The sequence below is a fragment of the Coptis chinensis genome, chromosome 7, assembly GCF_015680905.1.
Source record: "Coptis chinensis isolate HL-2020 chromosome 7, ASM1568090v1, whole genome shotgun sequence".
Taxonomy (NCBI): Eukaryota; Viridiplantae; Streptophyta; class Magnoliopsida; order Ranunculales; family Ranunculaceae; genus Coptis; species Coptis chinensis.
In genome coordinates this window covers 55,063,181-55,085,888 of record NC_141462.1, presented here as the reverse complement: position 1 = coordinate 55,085,888, position 22,708 = coordinate 55,063,181, and the positions used below count along the sequence as shown (strand labels likewise).

Below are 22,708 nucleotides of genomic sequence, written 5' to 3'. Positions count from 1 at the left end.
TTGGAGGTGGAGTTGTTGTACTTGTGGGGGCACTTGAAGGTGGAGCTGTTGCACTTGGAGATGCAGTACTTGGAGCTGCAATACTTGGGGCCTACAAAAAAAGCATTATTGACCCAAAAGTAAACAAATTAAACATCATATGTTTAAAGATAAGAATGGCATTATTGATACCTGTTTCTTCTTTGATCTCTTTTGTGGTGGTGCACTTGTGTTCCCCTCTTTGTTTTTTTTTTTTCACCTTCGAAGATATAAATATCCAAAATAACCCAAACAACAATATAAGTCAATAATGTAAATATCCAAAAAAAAAATAGAAATAATAAAATAACCACTTCAGATCAATTTAGGTTGCCTTTGAGTTGGTGCAATAGGTTCTTTGCATCCTTTCTTGTTATGCCCCATCTCCTTACAGTTAAAGCACCTCATATGTTTCCCTCTCCTTGAAATTTGTGGTCCCTTCTTTGGTGATTCATGTGGGTCCTTCCTCCTATTTCTTTTGGGTCTACCAGGCATTCTTTTTGCCTTTGGAGGCAACAATTTTATACATTTGGTCTTCACCCATTGTACTTCTCCATTCAAAGGTTTTATATGTTCTTCATAAGCATGCTTAACTGTCTCAACCTTATACCATGTCTGCACAAAATTGTCCACCCTCTTGGTAGCTTTAAAGATGGCAGAAATTGCATGACAACATGGAATCCCAGTAAGAATCCACTCTCTGCAGCTGCAAATCCTCTTTTTTAGGTCAACTGAATATCCATCATTCTCATTACTAACCTGAAAATCTTCAGCCCCATGGTATATGCATAACCAGTCTCTACTTGCCATCTTTTTTCTTCAATAGTTTTCCTAATTCTTGGAGCAAACACATCAGTCCACTTCTGCATTGCTTCCCTCTTTTTTTGCATCCTGTTTACTATATAAATCCTGATGTCCTCCAACATATGAATTAAGGGCTTGAGCCTTGCTCTAATAATACAACTATTAAAACACTCACTCATATTGTTCTCAACTGCATCACAAGAAGATGTATCCAACTGAAAAGCTTTACACCACTGTTCTGGATTTTGTTTGGTCCTTAAGTACTCTGCTGCATCAGCTGACACTAATTCAATCCTTTTCATGTTCCTCTCATAAACTGGAATGGTGGTACTTCTAGCAGTCATCCAAAAAAGTCCTTTTAACATAGAACCATTAAATCTCTTCCTAAAATTAGCATATACATGCCTTGCATAACACCTGTGTTCTACCAATGGCAAAAGTGTGTGCACTGCATCAACCAACCCCTTCTGTTTGTCTGATATAATAGTCCACCCAAACCCATCTGCCACACCAATGTCATGAACCAACAAATTCACAAACCAGAACCAAGAATCTTTGTTTTCACCCTCAACTACAGCCCATGCAATTGGATAAATTTGATTATTCCCATCCCTACCCACAGCTGTCAACAATTCACCCTTTATATAACCCTTCAAAAAACAACCATCCAACCCTATCACAGGTCTACAATGCACCCATCCCTTTTTTAGAGCATCTAGGCATACATAAAACCTTCTAAAATATTTTGGTGAATTAAGCTCATTTGTAGCACTTTCACCCTGCACTCTAACAGTACTACCTGGATTTCTTGTTAGCAACTCATGAGCATAATCATAAACCTTGGCATAGTGATCTATCATAACTGAATCCCCTCCCCCAATGCAAACTTCTTAGCTCTGAAATATTGATTCAATGAAACATTGATTGCATATGTATGCAAAACAGAAGCTACAAACTCCTCTAGCTTCCACTTAGGGTTGGCAAGGATTTGAGTCTTGTACTTCTTAGAAAGCCATCTAGCATTGCAAAATTTGGCATTGAAATCCCTATTACATTCATGCAAATCATTTAGTGATTTAATCTGCCAGCTACACTCAACTTGCATTGGACTGGCATGACATCTCCATTTACATCCTTCACCACAAATAGCAGTTACCCTGTTTGATTCATTCTTTATAAACTTAATTGGGCAACAATTTGCCACTCCATAATCTCTTAGACAGTCCTTGAACTCATCTTTACTTGTAAACCTCATACCCAAAGCAGGTTTAATTGCAAACATATTTGTCTTTGTATTAAATGTGGGCCAACTCTTCTTTTTCTTTCTACAAACCTCTGGTTCTACTGCTTCATCTTCTTCATCACTCTCTGATGGGCTGTAATCTCCATCTTCTCCATACTCACTGTCATACCTAGTGTGCTCTGTTTCTTCAGACAATGCCACATCAGGAACCACATCAGGAGGAGCACTAGTCCCTTCACCATTTATGTCATCTACAGCAGTTTGACTAGCCCCTTCACCATTTTCATCTATGTTCTGCTTACACTTCTTCATTTTAACCCTCATATGCCTAACCTCAAGTAACTTTTCATCACTCACATTGTCTATACTACCAACTTCACTTTCAGCATCACTCTGAGAAGCACTATCATCACTAGCATCACTATCATCAGATGGCTTGCGTATAACATAAACTTCTATGTTCCCAAATACATCAGCCTCTTTTACCATTGAGCTTACATCACTATCAGTCCTAAGTGGCCTTAACCCATTTTCTAATTCCACCCCAGGAGTGTTAAATAAAATTTCAGCTATACTACTAAGAGGATAACCAAAATCCTTTACCATATTTCTGAGATAAAGGTATGTCATTTTAGCATTCATATCTTCATAAGAACAATTCATTTCTCCCCATCATACCAAAAATGGGGCTCACGCACAAAAGTCCCACTATGATGTACGCTTAAGATAAAAAAAAGATCCACTGCATTTAAGTAATGAAATTAACATCAGAAGATGCACAATTAACATTTATATAATGCAAATTACTATGGACATATCATAGAATCAAACATTTACTTACTTTAGGTCGTATTCAACAAAAAGACATCTAAAATTTGAGCAGCAACAATGAAGAGTTTGAGCAGAAATGATGAGTTTGAGCAACAACAGTGAACTAGGGTTTCAATTTAGATTTTCCATGGTTTCAATTTGAAAATTTGTGAATTAGGGTTTCAAATTAGGTATTTGGGGATTTGGGGATAGAAAATACGAGAGGGAATAATTTTTTGTGCATGCGCGTGTGGTTTTGTTGGTAGGTCACGTGATTTTCTCATGTCTTTGTTGACTTGACTTGACCAGAGTGTGTTGAGTGTGCAAGAATTTGATACATCTCAAAATTAGAAATTCCACGTAAGAAAAAAATTAATCCACGTCACTCTTCAGGTGCCGGAAATGAACCAGAAATATGAAGGTGGATACGTTTTACAAGTACAGGGTTAAAATTGCCTAAACTGAACTTTAGGGGGGTAAGTGGTAAAACTTGACAAGTTTGAGGGTGAAATATGCCAATTTGCCTTTTGGAGGATGTTTCTCTTCAAGAAGCAAAAAAATATGGAAATGGAGTTTCTCTTCAGGATTTGGAGGTACAACTAGTTTCTAGAGTTTCATAAAGATACTCATTATGTGTGTAAGGTTTCATAATTTAGACTAGTCATGTTTATAAAAATCTCAGGATTTGTAATTGTATAGTTCTCACTGAAATTTATTTCTTTAATATCTTCTACAGGAAGTGAAAAAGGGCATGGCTGTTGTTGGAAAAGTTAATGTTACTGCATTAGAGGAGAAAGTTGTTGAAGCTGAACTCTTAACTTATGCCACCAAGCAGGTGCATATTTGTGTTCTTTTTTTTCTTATAGAGTTGTTCTAATGTTGTATGGCGTGTAATGTAGTATCTTCCTTGTCCCTTCAGGAGGCAAAAGATGCGTTTAAAGCACTCTTGGAATTTGCTAATGTTGAATCTGCTGTTGAGCGAGTTAGAGATCGCGAGGATCTTTTTGAAAGCTATTTGGCAGAACTTAAGAAAAAGGTAAAATTTTACTGTAGTTATTATTTGTTATACACCAATGATCTTTATATATCATCATCACAATCCAATTCCTTTTCAGTTGCTTATAGCTAAATAATTTATTGTTTTATCTCCTATATAATAGCTGCATTCTGTTTGCTGCTTGAATTTGTTGCTCACTTGCACCTATCACTAAAAAATTCTTACAAGAGAAAATCAAACTTTCAACTTGAAATGGGCACAATAGGTATTGTGTATAAAAGCTTTTCAATAGTTATATTTACACTTGTACAGTGTAATGTGTAATTGCAAGCTAGCAACATGCTAAGTATTTTAAAAAAGAGAAGACATAACAGTTCAGTGGGGTTTTATGTACATAGTCAAAAGGTTCTGATAGAACTATCCTCGTTGGTTAGATATATTTTAATCCTTATGGTCGTGGCGGATATTTTCTCGATGTTTTCTTATTAAAAACATTATTGTTTACTGTTTCCATTGTGGAATTATGATGCAGGGGAAGGCAAAGGCACATGAGGAGCATAAAAGGAATATTAGGGAATACAAGCAGTTCTTGCAGTCCTGTGACTTCATTAAGGTATGTGTAGAAAAAAAAAAGGTTTTTGGTTATACGGACTGTACTATAGTAGAAATTGTGTGAAATGTGCTCCCATTGCGGAGCACGTGCTCACTCTATGTTAGGCGTGAACCTTTGTTATGCATTGTTGTGCCTTTCTCAATCAGCTTGAGCTTCTGTAGCAAAGTGGTAGGTCGGGTTGAAGACTTAGGTTGGTAGGCATGGTTGTGTTTTTCTCTATCAGCTTGGGCTCTTGGAGTAGAGTGGTCTTTCATAGAACCTATCTACAATCTTTAGTTATTCATGCATTGTAATTGACCTTTCATTTGCAGGCAAACAGCTAGTGGCGTAAAGTTCAAGATCGCTTGGAGGAGGATGAGAGATATATGCTTGTGTCTGGATAAACTTGACCGCCTAGAAATATTCCAGGTTACTTTTCTCATATTACTACTTAGTACTTACCATGTCACTTGAACCATCATTGACTTTCGCATCATCTTGTTTTCAAGCTGCTAACGAGATGCTTTATTTTCAGGTTTGCTGATGCTTGAGGATGAGGTTTCCCTCATTGTTTTAGTAACAAAATGAAAAACTAATAATGCAGATTGTAATTGGGGTTTTTGCTTCCAGTGATTTTTTGTTTGAGATATTAAGGATGAATATGGTATAACAGACACCATCATGATACATTTCAGTCTGGTTAGTGTTTAGGTGTTAAGCATTTCCGAGAATAAATCAAAGACACCCGTATGTTCTTATTTGGTCTTATGAATTATATTTTGTTATTTTGGCTTACTTCATTTTTGTTTGCTTGCTTTCAATTTTGCTTGATTGGAACAAGTTTTGTTTCCAACCTTCTTTTCTTGTGTTGAAAAGAAACCTTTTTTGTTATTCATTTATTGATGAAGTTTTTGGAATATGATCTTTATATCATATTTGCTAGAATTTGATCTGTGGATGTGTATTTCCGTACTAAACAATAGTTAACCGTAAATAGCACATCCATTACTAACGGATATTTTGGGTTACAAACAATAGTTAAGTAAATAGCACATGGACATTATTTGACCCAGGATTTTTTTTTTTAGTGGATACAGTTTACTAACGGATATTTCCGTTACAAACAATAGTTAAGTAAATAGCACATCCATTACTAACGGATATTTTGGTTACAAACAATAGTTAAGTAAATAGCACATCCATTTCTAACGGATATATCCGTTATAAATGACAAATTTAATTGGGCTATCAACCAATAACTCAATTGGCTATCTTAATAATAAGATTGATGGCTTTTTAGGGTTTCTTTCTTGTGGTGGTGTGAATCCGAATTTTTTCTTTCGGCCTTGGTAACGGATATAACCGCGCAAATTTTAAAATTATTATCAGTAACGGTTATATCCGTTGTTGGACTAAATTTTGTGGCAAGACCAAAGTAAATAAGAATGAAAAAAGCACTAAAAAAGTTTGTTGAAGTAAGTAGATAATAAATGAAAATATAGTTGTTGGGAATTATGGTCCGTTCGGTTCAGGTTTTGGTCGGGCATTTTTACCCTATATAACCTGGTTTTGGGTTGGGTTCGGTCCGATATGGTTTCGGGCCCCAGAGCTAACGAATATAACCATCAGTAAATGCCTTTTTTGGTAGAATGGACATCCCTACCCAGGTATAGTGTATACTGGTATAGTGTATACTACATTTTAGGGCTGTGGTCTAGAATGGTGACATATGTACCTTACTTGAAAGGAGACACACCGAGTTTGTTGGACGAGTTTGTGCCTAAAATTACTGAAGGCTTTATCATATCTTGATTTGACTCCGTACAGGTAGTTCGACATGTACTTATTTCACTTCTCTGATTGGTAAATGGAGATTTCATGTTAACCACTTAAAGTTTCTCTACTTTTATATTTCCATGCTCGCAGGCTGGATTTTCTGATGACGTCTCTGAAAATCCTCTGGACAATGTTGAACTTCTTCAGGATCAGCTTGAATGCTTTCCTTTCCTTTGCAGATTCCAGGTTCAGTCATTCAGAAAAAACTTGTCCATGAATTCTTAAGTATTTTAGCTATCTTAGTGTTGGAGAAACTCTCTCTCTCCAACAAGCAAACAAATAATGATAATAAAATAAAACGAACAGTCCTGACCCCACGAATGCAATATTTTTCAACGCATCCACTCATAAGAATTTGTTAGCATTGTGAGGTTTTCCTTTATGCTAACCTTATTCCTAGTTTTCACGAATTGCAGTATAAAAGCAGTAGTATGTATATTTTAAAGGTTATGGAGCCTATTCTTCAAACCTATACGGTATATTCTCCTCACAGTACATATTATCTGTTCTATATGGAGATTATCTAATGCCTCTATCATAATTTTGGGATTTTATAAAGGAAAGATCAAGAATCTGTGGAGATAATAGTGAGCTATGTGTGGTTGATGCAAAACTTTCTTGGATTATTCATATTATTGCTGCTATTCTGAAGGTCAAGCAAAGTACTGGTTCAAGGTAGTGAAGTTTCTTTACTCCGAAACAGAGTCATTTCAGCCGGGTGTTATTATTGCTAGTATATTGTCTCACACTTGTGATGTTCTCATCGTGCAGTGCGGAATCACAAGAAATAATTGATGCGGAACTTTCAGCACGTGTTTTACAGTTAATAAATGTGACTGACAGTGGACTACACACTCAGGTACAGTGCTAGGCAAATATATTGCAATTTATAAACCTTAAGTTCTCAATTGAGTGTTGCTGTCTTTCGTTTAAAATGCAGATATCATTTCTTTTTTGGTACTCATTACAATCTTGTATGCCATTTGTTATGGTGGGGGTAAACGTGAGAGGAGTTACTAGAGAAAGAAAGAGTGTTGTGGTGGTATACTAATCCTAGTGATAATCTGCCCTGTATTCGTTTTCTCAGAGCTACTAGTATGCTCCCTATCTTCTTTGGAGGATGAGACTTGTAAATTTTAGGAGTCCTGAGGACGTGAAGAATTAGTTGATTTTAATGTGTACACTTGGATAAGGATAACTTGATTGTAAGGTCTTTGTTGTTGTCCTTATCTACATGATATGCTAAAGTTAGTTGCGCACGATAGTTTAAAAAAAAAAAAAAAAAAAAAAGTAAGCACTAGTTAGTTAGTAGTCAACGTCCAAAGTTTGGTTAAATCTATGATCTCCTATATTGTTTTGTGACTCTTGTTTCTGTAGGGTACTTATAATTTTCGGAGGTGGTCTTATTGTATTATGGGGACTTGAAGAAAGTAAGGGAATTCTTCTTATGGGTGGAAACATGCTGTCATTATCTAATGAAAGAAAGAAAGAAAGTTATTTCTTCATGTTAGGCATGCCCCTTTGGAAGTAAAGTCGTTGTTGGATATATTAATGGAGAAGTATACCTGATGTATTTTGTCGCGAAAGCAAGAATAATAGATACACAATGTATAAAAATACCCAAAACTAGGGTTTAATGAATAAAAACGAATTTCATAAATTCAATCTAATAATAAATCAAGTCTGAAAATCTTAAGATTTACATCTGCTTATATAGAGAACTAGTTAACAAATCCTAATCATAATAGAACTTGGAAAACTAAAATAGTAGCTAATCTAATTCTAATTAACTAAGGATTTAAAATAGAAATAGAATAAAAGATAAACTCTAGCTGTAGCATTATGCATGTGCTGTGCACATGATAATCTATTGGATCCTCGCATCAATTCCCCCAGCTTGAGAAGAGCTCATCCTCGAGAGTAAGTCCTTGTACTTCTGGTAGAAAGTAGGATCCATGAGTTGAAATGCAGCATCAGAAATCCATGAATTTTCTGAGAATGGACGATCACACCACTTCACCAAATAACGATCATAAGTACCTTGGCGAGTCGTAGTAGGAGAAACATCAATGACAGTTTCAATCCGATCTGTAGCAGTAGCAGGAACAACACTATGATCTACAGGTAGGGGAATAGGTGGAATACTATCACTAACAAAAGGAGTGAGATCCGCTACATTATGAGTGCAAGATATACGCATCTCGGGAGGGAGGTCCAATTCATAAGCATTTTCTCCATGACAGGGGACAATGGGAAATGGGCCAAATCGTCGCATCATTAACTTGTGAGATGAAGGCCGACATTCTTTTCTCAAATAAACCATCACCAAATCACCAACCTCGAAAGCCACCAAGTGCTTGTGTTTGTTTGCATTAGTCTTGTACATGGCATAAGATTTCTCCAAACGCTTCTTGACATCCTCATGAATAAGGTGAATCCGGAAAGCAAATTCCTCTGCAGATGCACAAACGGGAACAGTCGATGGAATAAGAGCAAGATTAAGAACAGTAAGAGAAGTCATGCCATTCTGATCATGAAAGGAGAAAGGCACGTAGAGCGGTTATGAGTTATTATAAGCAAACTCTCACTTGTGCTAGAACAAACTCCCAAGATTTGGGATTATCATCAATCAAACACCTCAATAGGTCACCCAAACTACGATTTACAACCTCAGTCTGCCCATCAGTCTGTGGGTGGAAAGTTGTAGAAAATTGGAGTTTACTCTTAAAAAGCATCCATAATGTTTTCCAAAAATAGCTAGTAAACTTGACATCTCCTCGGCTGCGATATAGTAAGAGGTAAACCATGCAAACGAACTATCTCACGGAAGTATAAATGAGCAACCTGTGCAGCATATGTAGTACGAGTGCAGGGAATGAAATGAGCCAGCTCGGAGAAATGATCCACAACCACAAAAATAGAATCCTTTCCGTGTGTAGAACGTGGTAAACCAAACACAAAATCCATGGAGACATCAACCCAAGGTTTGTCTGGAATCGAAAGTGGAGTATACAAACCAAAGATAGTGTGCTTACCTTTTTGCATTTGTCGACACACATAACATCGCTCAATAAACCGGTTAATATCTCTACGCATAGTAGGCCAAAATTACTTCTCCCTGATAGAGGCAATGGTCTTTATGATCCCAAAGTGACCACTCAACCCCCCCATCATGCATTTCAATCATAATCTGATCACGAGGGGAAGAAACGGGAATACAAAGCTATGAACCCCGAAATATGAAACCATCATCGAGAAAAAATTCACTAGATACACCATGATGTACTAAACAGCCGGCATGAATAGGACCAAAATAGGCATCCTGAGCATATAAGTCGCGTAACTCATCAAAACCAAACAAAAAGGTACGAAGAGTAACTAAGAGATGCGAACGACGACTCAAAGCATCAGCAACTCGATTATCCTTTCGGCTGGCCGTAAGTGGAAAGTATATTTCTGCAAGAAAGAGTTCCACTTGATATGTCGAGTACTGACATCCTTCTGAGTATTAAGATAACGAAGAGCTTCATGGTCAGACTTTATGAGGAATTCACAATGAATAAGATAATGATGCCAATGTCGCACAGTTTAGACAACTGCATAGTACTCCAAGTCATATGTAGAATAATTCAATTTAGCACCAGTAAGTTTCTCACTATAGAAAGCAACCGGCTTGCCATTTTGGCTCAAAACAGCACCAATGCCGTACTTACAAGCATCACATGTTACCTCAAAGAGTTGAGTGAAATCTGGCAAAACTAAAATAGGAGCAGAAGTCATCTTCTTCTTAATCAAGTCAAATGCCTCATTAGCTTTAGAAGTCCATTTGAAAGCTTTCTCACACATCAAAGCAGTTAAAGGAGCCATAATATTGCTGAAATTATGAATGAACCTTCTATAGAAAGAAGCTAACCCATGAAAACTACGAACCTGAGTCACTTGTAGAAGGAACAGGCCACTCAATAATAGCCTGGACTTTCGAATCATCAACACGAATACCATCGGCAGAAACCACGAAACCCAAAAATACCACAAAGTCAACCATGAAAGAACAGTTCTTAAGTTGTAAATAAAGCTTCTCAGTACGCAAAACACCCAAAAGAATCTCAATATGCTTGATATGTTCAGACTCGGAAGAACTGTAAATCAAAATATCATCAAAGTAGACAACACAAAATTTATTCAAATAAGGCTTCAAAACCTGAGTCATAGACGCATGAAGGTAGAAGGAGCATTAGAAAGACCAAAGGGCATGACCAACCACTCATATAAACCGTCTTTTGTTTTAAAGGCAGTTTTCTATTCATTTCCAAGGCGGATACGAATGTGATGAAATCCAGATCGCAAAATCAAGCTTGGAAAACACCTTAGCACCATGCAATGAATCAAGCATATCCTCGAGGCGGGGAATGGGAAAACGATATTTCACAGTGATTTTGTTAATAGCTCTGCTATCAACACACATTCTCCAACTCCCATCTTTCTTAGGAGTAAATAAAGATGGCATATCACAAGGGGACATACTCTCTCTGACAAATCCCTTAGCTAATAACTCAGTAACTTGCCTCTGTAACTCGGCGTGTCCAGAAAGAGTCATGCGATAATGTGGTAAGTTAGGGAGGGGAGCTCCAGGAATAAAATCAATAGCATGTTGGATATCTCGTAAAGGGGGCAATCCTCCATTAGCAGGCTCAGTACAAACATCAGAATATGAATCTAGCATTAGTTGTAACACAGGTGGCATAGTAGTAGGGTTTGCAAGAAATGACGCAGTAAGAGCAAGAAACATACCGCAATGACGTCCGTCTGCTAGAAAACCTGGTTTCACTGGTGGGCGTGGTGGTAAGGTGGCGAAATGGAGTCAGTGGTGCCAAAACAATTTTCTCGCCACCAGAAGTGAAAGTATAAGTGTTCTCACGCCCATTATGAGTAACAAGGAGATCATACTACCAGGGATGACCAAGTAACAAGTGGCATGCGTCCATGGGTGCAACAGAACACCAAACATCATCCTTGTATTTAGGACCAATGGAGAAAGAAACTAGACAACGGCGAGTAACCTTGACTGTGGCACCATCATGTAACCAAAAAATAGTGTAAGGTTCAGGATGTGGCTCATCCTTGAGTTTCAACTTGTCCACCATATCTTTAGAAACAATATTATCACTGGAACCGCTGTCAATAATAACATTACACAACATGACATTCAAAGTGCAACGAGTACGGAAGATATTATGACGAAGCCATGATGTAAGATCATGCTTAATAACTGGAGTAACTAAAGAACGGCGAACAATCAATTAGGGACAACCGGAATCTGCATAAGTTAAAAAGCCATCAATCTCAGTGACGTCTTCTTCTGGATGGGTGAAATTTTCTTCATCCTATGTTAAACCCACGCGTTTGCGTTTAGGACAGTCACTACGAACATGTCCAATTTCCTTAAACGCATAGCATGTGATTGGACCCACTTTGGTAGGAGGAGGTTTGGATGACGAAGGAACATGGGTAGAAGTGGCACTAGCAGTAGCTGGAGGGGATGAGCAAAGAAAATCTTCAGCTTTGAGAGCATATTTAATAGCATCGGACATATCATAAACATCTTGGAAAGCTAATGCCTCTCGAAGTGGTTTGCGCAACCTATTCAAATAACGCCCAACTTTTTGATCGACGGATTCAGACAAATCAACCCGTGTGCACAACAAAAGAAACTCCTCAGTATGCCCAGCCACACTTTGAAGCCTTTGTTTCAAGTTTTGGAGACGCATGAATAAATCCCTTTCATAGTCATGAGGAATAAATTCTTTTTTCAACTTTCAGCGCATCTTATCCCATGTAGTAATCTTATTGTAACCCAATTTAGCACGAGTCAATTGAAGTTCATCCCACCAAACAAGTGCATAGCCCATTAATTTAGTCGCAACTAATTTAACACACTTAGGATCCTCAAAAAATTTATAATCAAAACTTTTTTCAATCTTATTTAACAAGTCGACAAAAGCATCAGGCTGTAATTTTCTATTAAATTCAGGCACGTCTAATTTAATATCACCCATCTGATTCTTCTCTAAAATGTGCAATAAACGATTAATATCAAAATTACCTGCATTATGGTGCACATTTTGTTGAGGCTCAAGCCTTTGATTGCGCCTATAGTGGTTATTGCGCCTTGGTGGAGAAGGACTAGATGGAGAATCTGAAGGGTCCGGAGGATCAAACGCTAGTGTTAACCGACGTGGTTGGTGGTGATTTCTTCGCGGTGTACGTGGTGGAGAATCAGACGTATCAAGTGTGTAGGGTGCATCCTGCTGGCCACGCCTATTAGTTGTTGGGCCCTCGACATACTAATTGAGAGGCCTCAAATTATGTGGGTGGGCATTTGGACTAGACCCATTAGGTGCTTGATAAACGATAAAAATGATAGTTTACTTACGAAATGAACGATAAAACTCAAAATGTAAGTAAACTAAAACTATTTACGATGCTAGTTTGCTTATCAAAGTTTTCTACTCTCAATTCTATCGAAATAGAGTGGAGTAACAAATTCGTTTCTCTCCTAGTTCTCTAGCATGGAATGTTTTCTATGTCTAATTAATCGGTCTTAAGTCTAATGAGAGTTTTACGAAGGGTGTTATACTACGATACAATATGAAATTGATTATGTTGAATTTAAACTACGAATGCTATGGAAATATGATTGTTTTTTAATCTAGATAAAGAATTAGAGGGGAATTGTTCCACCTCGAATCCAACTTAATAACCTAGCATAGATTCTTGTATCTCGATTCTTACGTTATTACAGCAAGAAATTCGAGTTCTAATCCCTATTGTTCATGGCATTTCTACCAAATACTAACTAGCATGTGAGGTCGTCCACCCATTCTCATGGTGAATCACGACCTTCTAGAGTGGAATAGATTCTACAACGACTCTACACTATACAACTAAGTTTTCATCAAAGTTTCATCAACCCCTATAATGGAGGTTTTAGCCTTGAGTCATCAACCCATCATTTCCCATTGAATTATAACTACACATCATATTAAAATTCTAACTTAACTAAATTAACTAACAATGTTTCAATCTATTTAAACTCTGAAATGATAATCAACAAGAATTAAAACTAGATCTATCAATTGAAATGACAAAAATCGAAATTGACAAAATAACTATTTTATTTATCTAATCAAGCAAGAACAATGATTCAAAGACTTAATCTAAAACAAGAATTGAAAATGGAACTAAACTTAATTAATCTACTGAAAACTAGATCTAGAATTAATCTCTATTTTTAGGTCTAACTAGCTACCATTAACAAAGAGCTAAGCTTTTGTTTTCATATGTCCAGATCCAAAAATCATGCATGGGCTTGGAGCCATGTTTTGGGCCAGAGAATCAAGCCCAAAACCCAATTATTTCAGTCCAAAAAGGCCTCTTCAGCTGCAGTTGGCTTCAACAGACTTTTCATTCACTTTTGCTCCTCTGATTGGGTCAAGGCTTAGATCATTGGAAAGCTCTTTCCGAGCCGGTCGTTTTGACATAAAGCGCAGCCCAATTCCGGTGGTCCGAGTCCAACGATACGGCTTTGGAAGTTCTCGACTTTGAGTCTTTGTTTACGCCCAGCGTCGACTTTTCAACTTTTGAGGGCTTTAGAAAGGCTTTGTCTTCTTGAATCTTGGCCTTTAATCACGAACTCCTTAGAACCGACCTTTGCTCCTTTATCTCGCTAAAGTGGCACATTTACGCACATAATGGACTTTGGCGCTTTGAAATGCATAAAAACATGTAATCGATATTAACTCTTAATTATTACTCACATAATTGGTCTAAAAGTATGATGGTTAAGGGTTAAAACTACAGATTTTGGGCTCTTATCAAACCACCCGAAATAGCATTTTGCTTGTCCTCAAGCAAAGATGAGAAATTAGAATAAGTGACCAAAATGGAGTTCTATCTACTCTCGTTTATTTGAGTCGCGATTGCATTGACCATATCGCAACAAGGCGCTTTAAACCACTAGGAATTCCCTAGTGGGCCGAGTTATAGCCTCGTGAGAGTTTTCCAGGGAAGGTACTCACAAACTTCATCTATACTACTTCTGACGACTAAGAAATAGAACTATTGTTTCCTCATTCATGTCTCAACTATCTATACATCTCACTAGAAATTGAATAAGAATAACCAAGTCAAAACATAAACTAATATATGCATAATAATCAATCATCTATAATACAAATATATATACTATGAGTAATCTTATGAAATGCCTAGCGGTTTCGTTTTACAAAACTTCGGAATAAGCGTCCTTAGTAGGTCCTCACATAAATGTCAAGACAAAACCACTTTGATTTTTCCGCTCAAGTTTTCATTTACTCCAAAATGCGAGGGGGCACACTTTACCTTACAATCTCAATGACACACAAGGAAGTCGAGTCGATCAAACACATCCGCCACTTATTATCACACTAACCTATTCTTAATTGAGCTTTAGAGTCTTTATTAGGTGTTCGCGGGGATTAGGAGATGGTTTAAGAAGGAAGGAAATGGATATTCAAAAGGACAAGTCCGAGATAGTAGAGTCTTCATATTATATAACTTAGAAAACCTTGTTATTTACTTTTGCTTCTACACTTTGTTTCCATCCTTAGCCATTTTTTTTTTTTTTTCTTTGGCTTTTAACTCCTTTTATTCTATTTTTTCTGGAGTTTTATTTTATTTCTATTTTTATTTTTTTTTCTTTGGATGGAAACTTCTTTTCGAAGCAATTAACTAACTTTTGTTTACACTAGGTTTTCTCTTTCTCTTTTTTCTTCCTCATTCTATTCTCGACTTATTCTAAATTGGGTAGGTTGATTTTTTATTTTTTTTTATTTTTTATTTTTTTTTATTTTATTTTGTTTTTGTAACAGGGTAAAGGATTTGTGGGTTATAAAAGGCTAAAGAAAGGCTCGAGGGGACTAGCGGAAAATAATTCATAGGTTTGAATTTACGGCTATATCGATCCAAAGAGGGCCTAAATTCTCACTTAGGATCTGGCATAGTGATCAAGCAAGTGGGCGTGTGATTTCTCTATCCGGATTTTACTTCTCCTTTGTCATTTCTCAAATGTTTATTTCATATAAGGCTTTAGGCTATATTCTCCACCGGATTTGTAGAATAAGTACTCTAGCCTTAGATTTCATAAACTTATCGCTAACTTGATCGTAGATACTCATGTAATATATTTATAGATAGATGCAAAGATTATTACCTACATATTAACCTAAGTTCCTAACAATTATTCTGATGCAAAAGCCACGTGAGACTTCTAGATTGTTAAGAGCATAGAAAAAGAAAACAATACCAATATTCCTAGGTGTATAGCATAAACTTATTTATTTATATTTTTGAAAATTTTAACTTGAAAACAAATGCATATTATACATATCTATATCCTAATAGATGCCTTAATTACACGTGTTTCTATGCCCCACCCCCCCCAAACAAGAAGCATGTTTTCTCCTCAAAGCATTTAAATAAAAAGGGTAGAAAAATACCATGGAAACGCGTGAAATTCTGGAACATCTACAAAACAAGGTTAGGACATACTAATATAGGAAATAAAAATACTGACGCAACTCTATAAGAGTTCCACCCATTATGGGGTTAACAGAATTAAATTGCTTGGGACATAAGCAGACAATAACAAAACTTAAAAACTTACCTTATCTCCCGCTTTAAACATCCTCCTCCTCATTAAAGAGATGAGGTTCCTTCGCATCCCCGCCGTCCCATTATAAGTTGCCAAGCTTGCCGCCATTTATCATCTACTAATGCTAACTTTGTTAAGTGTTATTATATGTCGATGGGATGTGCGGGAGGCGACCAAATGAGTCGCGCACCCGCCATCCCGGCCAAGTCATTATTCGCGATGAGGCGAACCACCCGATTGGTGGGTCTCATGACTTCACCACTTTTCCAATCGTGAATTGTGCCGCGAGAATCACGTAAAAAACAACTCGCGTGATCGCGGCTTACCAAAAGCAGGCATAAGAAGATACTTACGCCTCATGCTTTGGGCTCTCTTAAGACTAGCGACTAAAACTTCGGGGAATGTCATATCGGCGTCCCTCCACCATTTAAAGCGAGGAAAATGTCACCAGCGATCTTGTTTGTAGAAATGAACTCATTCCCCAAAATATTCATTAGGATGAATAACATGGTGGTGCCTACGTTTAGGGAAAGGTTACCAAGAAGGCGATCTTATATAAGCCCGGGTCTATTACTTCGAAATACCCTCCCCATAATACTTTCATGGAAAAATATGTATAATAATAAAGGTATGCATTATCGGTCATATATGCCCATGTGTGAGCGAGGATCGGTATTGGTAATCCACGAAACTAAAGCGACCACATTTTTATTGAATTTATGTGTCGTGTCATCGACTACGGAGAATTCTTGTTCTCCATCCCGATTCAATAGAATTTAACGTGGTCGTAGAAATAAAAAAGCGATAAAAAAGTGGTGAATATGAATCGTCATCACTTACCGGTAGATGGCGTCATCTAACTAATCGGGATCATTAGCCGGAACCAATGTCCATAGTCTCCGGTTCCCAACACGTCTTCGAAAGAGACTGTTCGGTATGACTATAGGAGATGTCATCTCAATGACTCTTTGAGCAGTTCAAAAATCACGGAATGACCCCGAGAAAATTGGAATTTCCGTGTTTACGGATGGCGGTAGCGGAGCGCGCTTCGCTTTGAAGCCTGATGGCGCTCGTGGGTTTTGGAATTACGGTGTTTGTGGCGAGTCGCTTCGCGAGGGCATGGGTCACGCTCACGAGTAAACTTCTTTGAAAGTGTAATGCGAGGGACGCGAGTGCGCTCTAACGAAGCCTTGGGCGCTCGTAAGTCTTTGAAATAGAAGTTTAGAGGAAAAAAGAAGGAAAAGCTTGGAGTGAAAGGTCTTGGGATGATGGTGGGGTGTAGTGTGGTTTGTTAGTGTAGAATGAAGGGGAGTTTAAATAGGTTACGAGCTTCCAAAACGAATCGGCAAGTTCCCAAATTGTTTTAAGGCAATTTCCGGAAATAGAAAAATTCCAAACCAAACGGAAACAAACCATCTTCTTGATTTTCTAAAAATCACGGTATCTTTCATCTTTGGATTTAGAATAGTAACTTCTAAACTCTCCTAGATTTCATGCTACCACCACACAAATCATAGATATATGCGATATGTCGGCCAAATTCTCAACCTTTCCTCCAAGACAATTTTACGTGAGATGATCATATAAGCGAATTATGCTCGGTATAAATATTACCACCCCAAAACAAAATTCGGAAGGTGGGATTAATGATAAAAACAAGCGGAACTTCGAAAATAACCAATTATATTAAAACTAAAATTTAAAACCAAACAACATAAAACAAACACCTTAATATTTAAATTTAACAACCGAATTAAAATCCAACTAATAAAACAAAATCATGAAATAACGGTGAACCTGTGATGGTGAACACCTAGTTATGTGATGAAGATGGACCACGAGATGGAGATTGGCCCAGGATGGAGAATAGCTTGAACCATCGTCGCCCGGCGGCGCGACTCATGCCTTTCGGACTTCGGCTAAAAACGAGAATCCTCCACGGGTGTATGCGTCGTAGCATCTCTATTCGGAACAAGCGTACTTTTCCATCTCACCCGAAAGTGATCGCATCTTTTGGGGTTGGTGATCTTTGGTGGATAGTCTCCAAGTTAGACAAGATATCGTCGACCCGCTTTCGAGCATTTCAAGTCTCGTCTGAAGGTTCGTTTGCTTATTTCGAACTTCTGATGTCTATCTCGAATATTTTCACAAATACCATAAACTTGCGCAAGGCGGTTTGCAACACTTTGCATCGCGTTCTAAATTAGAACTAAAACTATCTAATGCATCGTCATCCGGACATGTCATATCTTCCTTTCATCCTCCGACTCCACCACCTTTCCTTCGGGACAACGGCCAAGTCTCTTGGATGCAATCCAGATAGATACTTGCATTAGAATGCAATTTGATCTTAATAGGAGCAGATTTTGCGGCGGCTCTAAAGGAGAGCATGATCTTAGTGATCAATCACGGGAAGAGGCGCCAAGCTCTTTCCCACTCCTCTAATCACATTAAACATTAAATCGAGGATGCAGAAATTATACTTATTTGTTTGCAAAATCCGGAGAACGTCACGCGCACATTCGGACCGATATCAGCGACTTTGTCTTTCCCGAGGGCGTTCTACCAATCCACCGAAGCTCTGACCCGGTTGATTGGTTCGAGGTCAATCGGGCCTTGATGAGATGTCGGATTATATTCACCCTCCACGGCGGTATCTTTCATCAGCGCGGGAACTCGGTATCTTCGGATTCACGAATGGTCGTTCTAGGTTGCTTTCATCGTACTTCCCTTCCTAACTCGGCGGCCAACAACCGTCGTTACTTCCCTCCTCGTTCTGCTACCTTAATGAAAATCCTATTCCCCTCCAATTCTACTTCTTATAAAACTGTTCTACCAAATCATAGTGATAGAATTCCTCGAAAGTACCACAAATCCGTTCAATCCCTCCTCATCATCTCCGTCGTCGTAAAATGGTGCGAAGGCTGTCGGAAAAAAGCGCTATGCTCTGCAAAAATTCTTCGTCGTAAGCGCCATTGAAGTTTCACGAGACAACTAATGGTTTGTAGGCGGTGGGGAGGCGAGTTTGATGTAAAAAACCACGATCACGGTGGTGGCGGTGGTGGAGTACTTGAATTGGTGGCTGTTTTCGGAGTTGGGGTTGTAGTGGTAATGGTTTGGAGAAGATTTCAAGTGGATTGAATTGCTTGGCGTGGGTGTAGTTAGGTTTCCTTTTCTTTTTTTTTTTTTTTTTTTTTTTTTTTTTTATTTTATTTTATTTTGGTGTTTAAGGTTTGTTTTAAACCTTGGTAACCGGCGGGATTGGAAAAGGAAATAACTCTGCGTTTTTAGGAAGGAAGGAGACGCACAGACGTGCGTGCGGTTTGGGCCCAAGCCCAATTTGAATTCCGAAATTTTCCGATTTTTCGCACAATTTCAAATTCAAATTGCCGCTTCGTTACTAGCTTGATTTTGGCGAATGAGTTATGGAAATGATCAGGAGAGAATTTCCAATCCAATGATCCATAAAACACTCAATTCCAACCATGGGTGACATATAAGAAGGTGGAAAAACGCCTCGAAGTGCGTGTGTGACGTAAGTTATGCGAACGAAGGAGATCTAAGTTTTAGATAACATCAACCCAAATGAACTACACTACTGGGCCTAAGCAAAACAAATGGGAAGTTCGAGCAATCCGGATGGAAAGACCGACTACCCACCCCCAAACAAATTTTTAAACACATAATTTGTTCTAACGTGGGTCGTTTAAAGTCAGATTCCCAAGACTTGTTGGATTGCTATTTCTACAATTTAGAATTTTTTTTTTATTAGTTTATTATAAGAAAAACGAAAAACAATAAATACATACTTCACTCCATAGAGGAACATGACTCAAAACCCGAGAAAACATGCAAAAGTGGAAAACGTGAATTATGTTAACTGTGGACTTAGGATCCGGTACTTCTGACCACACACTCCATAGGGAGGGCCGGTTACCTGAATGGTGAACTTACCATTATATGGAAATGAAAGGAAGTGCACCAAATGACAAAGGTCAATCCTCATAGGCGAGGGGTCTGTAAAAAAGGACTTCCTCTACATCGGGGGATAGAAGTTAAGTGAAAATGTTTTAACCGTTGACTATTAACTTGAAAGGTGCTGTTGTCAGTGGGGATTTACCAAGGTGATTGCCCCATAGGGGTGACTTGATAACGAGAAAAGGACCGGACCAATGGGTTTTAGTTTCCACTGGGGAAAATATGTAGGCGGGGAGTTGTAAAGCAAGACCTTTTGACCGACCACAAATTCTTTTCGCCAAGATTTGCTTATCATGAACACGTTTCATGTTAGCTTTATAATCCTTCGGCGAGATCATAAGAATCGCCACGGATTTCTTCAAGCTCATTCAATTGCAACTTCGCGTTTGACACCGCCTCATCAATATTGAAGTTAAGGCTTTTTATAGCCCACAGAGCATGGTGCTCTAATTCAACGAACAAATGACATGGTTTCCCAAATACAAGTCTAAAGGGAGACATACCTATAGGAGTTTTGGAAACAGTTCTATCGCCATAAAGCCATCCGATAGACGCCGACCCGATCTTTCCTATCGGGGTTTTACAGTTGTTTCTAAAATCTTTTTGATTTCCCTATTAGAAACTTCTACTTGTCCGCTAGTTTGTGGATGATAAGGAGTTGCTACTTTGTGTGTAACTCCATACTTTTTCACTAGGGATGCAACAACTCACATTTGCAAAAATGTTCCACCATCACTAATGATGGCTTTAGGAATGCCAAACCCGACCGAAAATATATTCTTTAAAAAAAATACAACGGTCTTATGGTCATTGCTACGGCAAGCTAGGGCCTCTATCTATTTAGACCGTAGTCCACGGCAACTAGAATATAAATGAAACCGTGGGAAACCGGGAAAAGGACCCATGAAATCAATGCCCCAAACGCGTCAAAATTTCTACGATCAAGATTGGATTTAATGGCATCATATTACGTTTAAGTAATTAAGCCCAAGTTGTTGGCAACGTATACACGTCTTGCAATGCACTTTGGGCATCCTTAAAAAGGGTAGGCCAATAAAATCCACATTGCGGTAACTTTTAGCGGCTGTTTTTTCATCCCACTAAAATGTCCACCACACTTTTGTCATGGCGAACGATAGAACTTCATTATATTCCCAATCGGGAATACAACGAACGAATAATCGATCCGCCTGATACTTAAAAGGTAGGGCTCATCGCAAGAGTATAACTTAACTCGGCCAAGAACTTCTTACGTTCATTTCTTGACCAATTATAAGGCATAACATCAGCCGCTAAATAATTTACAATGTCAAGATACCATGGTGCTTGAAAAAATAGCATCTGAGATGCTCATCGACCAAAAGAGTCCCAGTATAGACTTCGAAATCACTATTATCATCGTTTGTAAGTCTAGATAAGTGGTCGGCAACTTCGTTTTCGACCCTCTTTTTATGCTTTATTTCTAATGTGAACTCTTGTAGGAGAAGGATCCATCGGATTAATCTCGCTTAGCATCCTTCTTTGCAAGAAGGTACTTAAAGAAATTTTGCATGGTCCGTGTAAACTAAAGTTTTAGAACCAACCAAATAAGGATGAAACTTATCTAGAGCATAAATGGCGGCTAAGATTTTTTTTTGGTAGTTGAATAATTCCGTTGAGCATCGTTTAAGGTTTTACTAGCATAATAAATAACGATGGACTTATTATCTAGTTTTTGTCCCAAGAGGCGCACCAACCGCGCATAGTCACTAGCATCACACATGAGTTCGAAGGTTTAGACCAATCGGGAGGCTATATAATTGGTGTAGAGGTTAGAGGCTGACTTTTAAAGTTTCAAAAGCCTGCTTACGGTTAAAATTAAAATCAAAGATTGCATCTTTCAAAAGCGGATTAGTTAAAGGCCTACCTATTTTGAAAAAGTTTTACTAAACCGCTATAAAACACGCATGGCCTAGAAAGGCTCTAATATCACGGACAATCCGTGGTTTTAGGTAAAAGTCGCTATCTTATCTAGTTTGGCCTTATCTACTTGATGCCATCACTAGATACTGATGTGACCTAATCTTATGCCTTTTCACCATGGAATGACACTTTTCCCCAGTTTAAAACGAGGCTCTTTTCTTCACACCGTGTCAAAACCTTAGACAAGTTAGACAAACAAATCGTGAAGGAATCTCCATAGATAGAAAAATCATCCATAAAACTTCCATAAAAAGCTCTACCATGTCACTAAATATATGAAGCATACACCACCGGAAGGTACCGGAGCATTACAAAGGCCAAAAGGCATTAGTTTATAGGCATACCAAAGGGACATGTGAAGGTAGTCTTTTCTTGGTCATCAATATCAATAATAATCTGAAAATAGCACGAGTAGCCATCCGAGGAAAACAATAAAAGCATGACCCGGCTAGGCGTTCTAGCATTTGATCTATAAAAGGTAAAGGAAAGTGATCCTTTTCGTGTCATAGCATTTAAACGCGTCATGTCAATCTGAGATCCTCCATTTCATAGGACCTTGTGTGATAACATAGTCACCCTTTTCCGATTCGCACCATGGTAACTCTCGATTTCTTAGGAACTACATGAATGGGGCTTACCCATTCGCTTATCGAGATTGGGTATATGATACCCGTCGAGTAATCGTAAAACTTCTTCCCTAACCACCTCTTTCATGGCGGGGTTCAAAGCGACACTAGGTTTTGTGAAGTCTTGGCGTTATCCTCCAAATGGATCGAT

The 22,708-nt window shown here is 38.1% G+C and overlaps 2 protein-coding genes across 7 annotated transcripts; one reads left to right on the top strand and one right to left on the bottom strand.

The window, feature by feature from the left end:
* Positions 1-333: 333 nt before the first annotated feature.
* On the bottom strand, positions 334-1,682 carry LOC147488019 (uncharacterized). The gene is made up of 2 exons (XM_086574228.1): positions 778-1,682; positions 334-724 (listed from the first exon to the last, which is right to left on the bottom strand). Exons 1-2 carry the CDS (start codon positions 1,680-1,682, stop codon positions 334-336), a joined length of 1,296 nt encoding a protein of 431 aa, XP_086430354.1.
* Positions 1,683-3,744: 2,062 nt separating this feature from the next.
* Positions 3,745-7,960, top strand: LOC147488018 (pre-mRNA-processing protein 40B-like). Of its 6 annotated transcripts, none has more exons than XR_015201671.1 (6): positions 6,159-6,291; positions 6,391-6,486; positions 6,717-6,776; positions 6,865-6,975; positions 7,072-7,159; positions 7,678-7,960. XR_015201671.1 is itself a non-coding variant. In XM_086571894.1 (6 exons), exons 3-6 carry the CDS (start codon positions 6,732-6,734, stop codon positions 7,349-7,351), a joined length of 360 nt encoding a protein of 119 aa, XP_086428020.1. In that variant the 5' UTR covers positions 6,159-6,291; positions 6,391-6,486; positions 6,717-6,731; the 3' UTR covers positions 7,352-7,657. The 6 variants fall into 6 exon arrangements, 5 of the variants coding, with proteins under 5 accessions (XP_086428019.1, XP_086428018.1, XP_086428022.1 ...); XM_086571894.1 differs by lacking the exon at positions 7,678-7,960 and adding an exon at positions 7,241-7,657 and having other exon boundaries at positions 6,860-6,975; XM_086571893.1 differs by lacking the exons at positions 6,159-6,291; positions 6,391-6,486; positions 6,717-6,776 and adding an exon at positions 3,745-3,911 and having other exon boundaries at positions 6,860-6,975.
* The last annotated feature ends 14,748 nt before the right edge of the window (positions 7,961-22,708 follow it).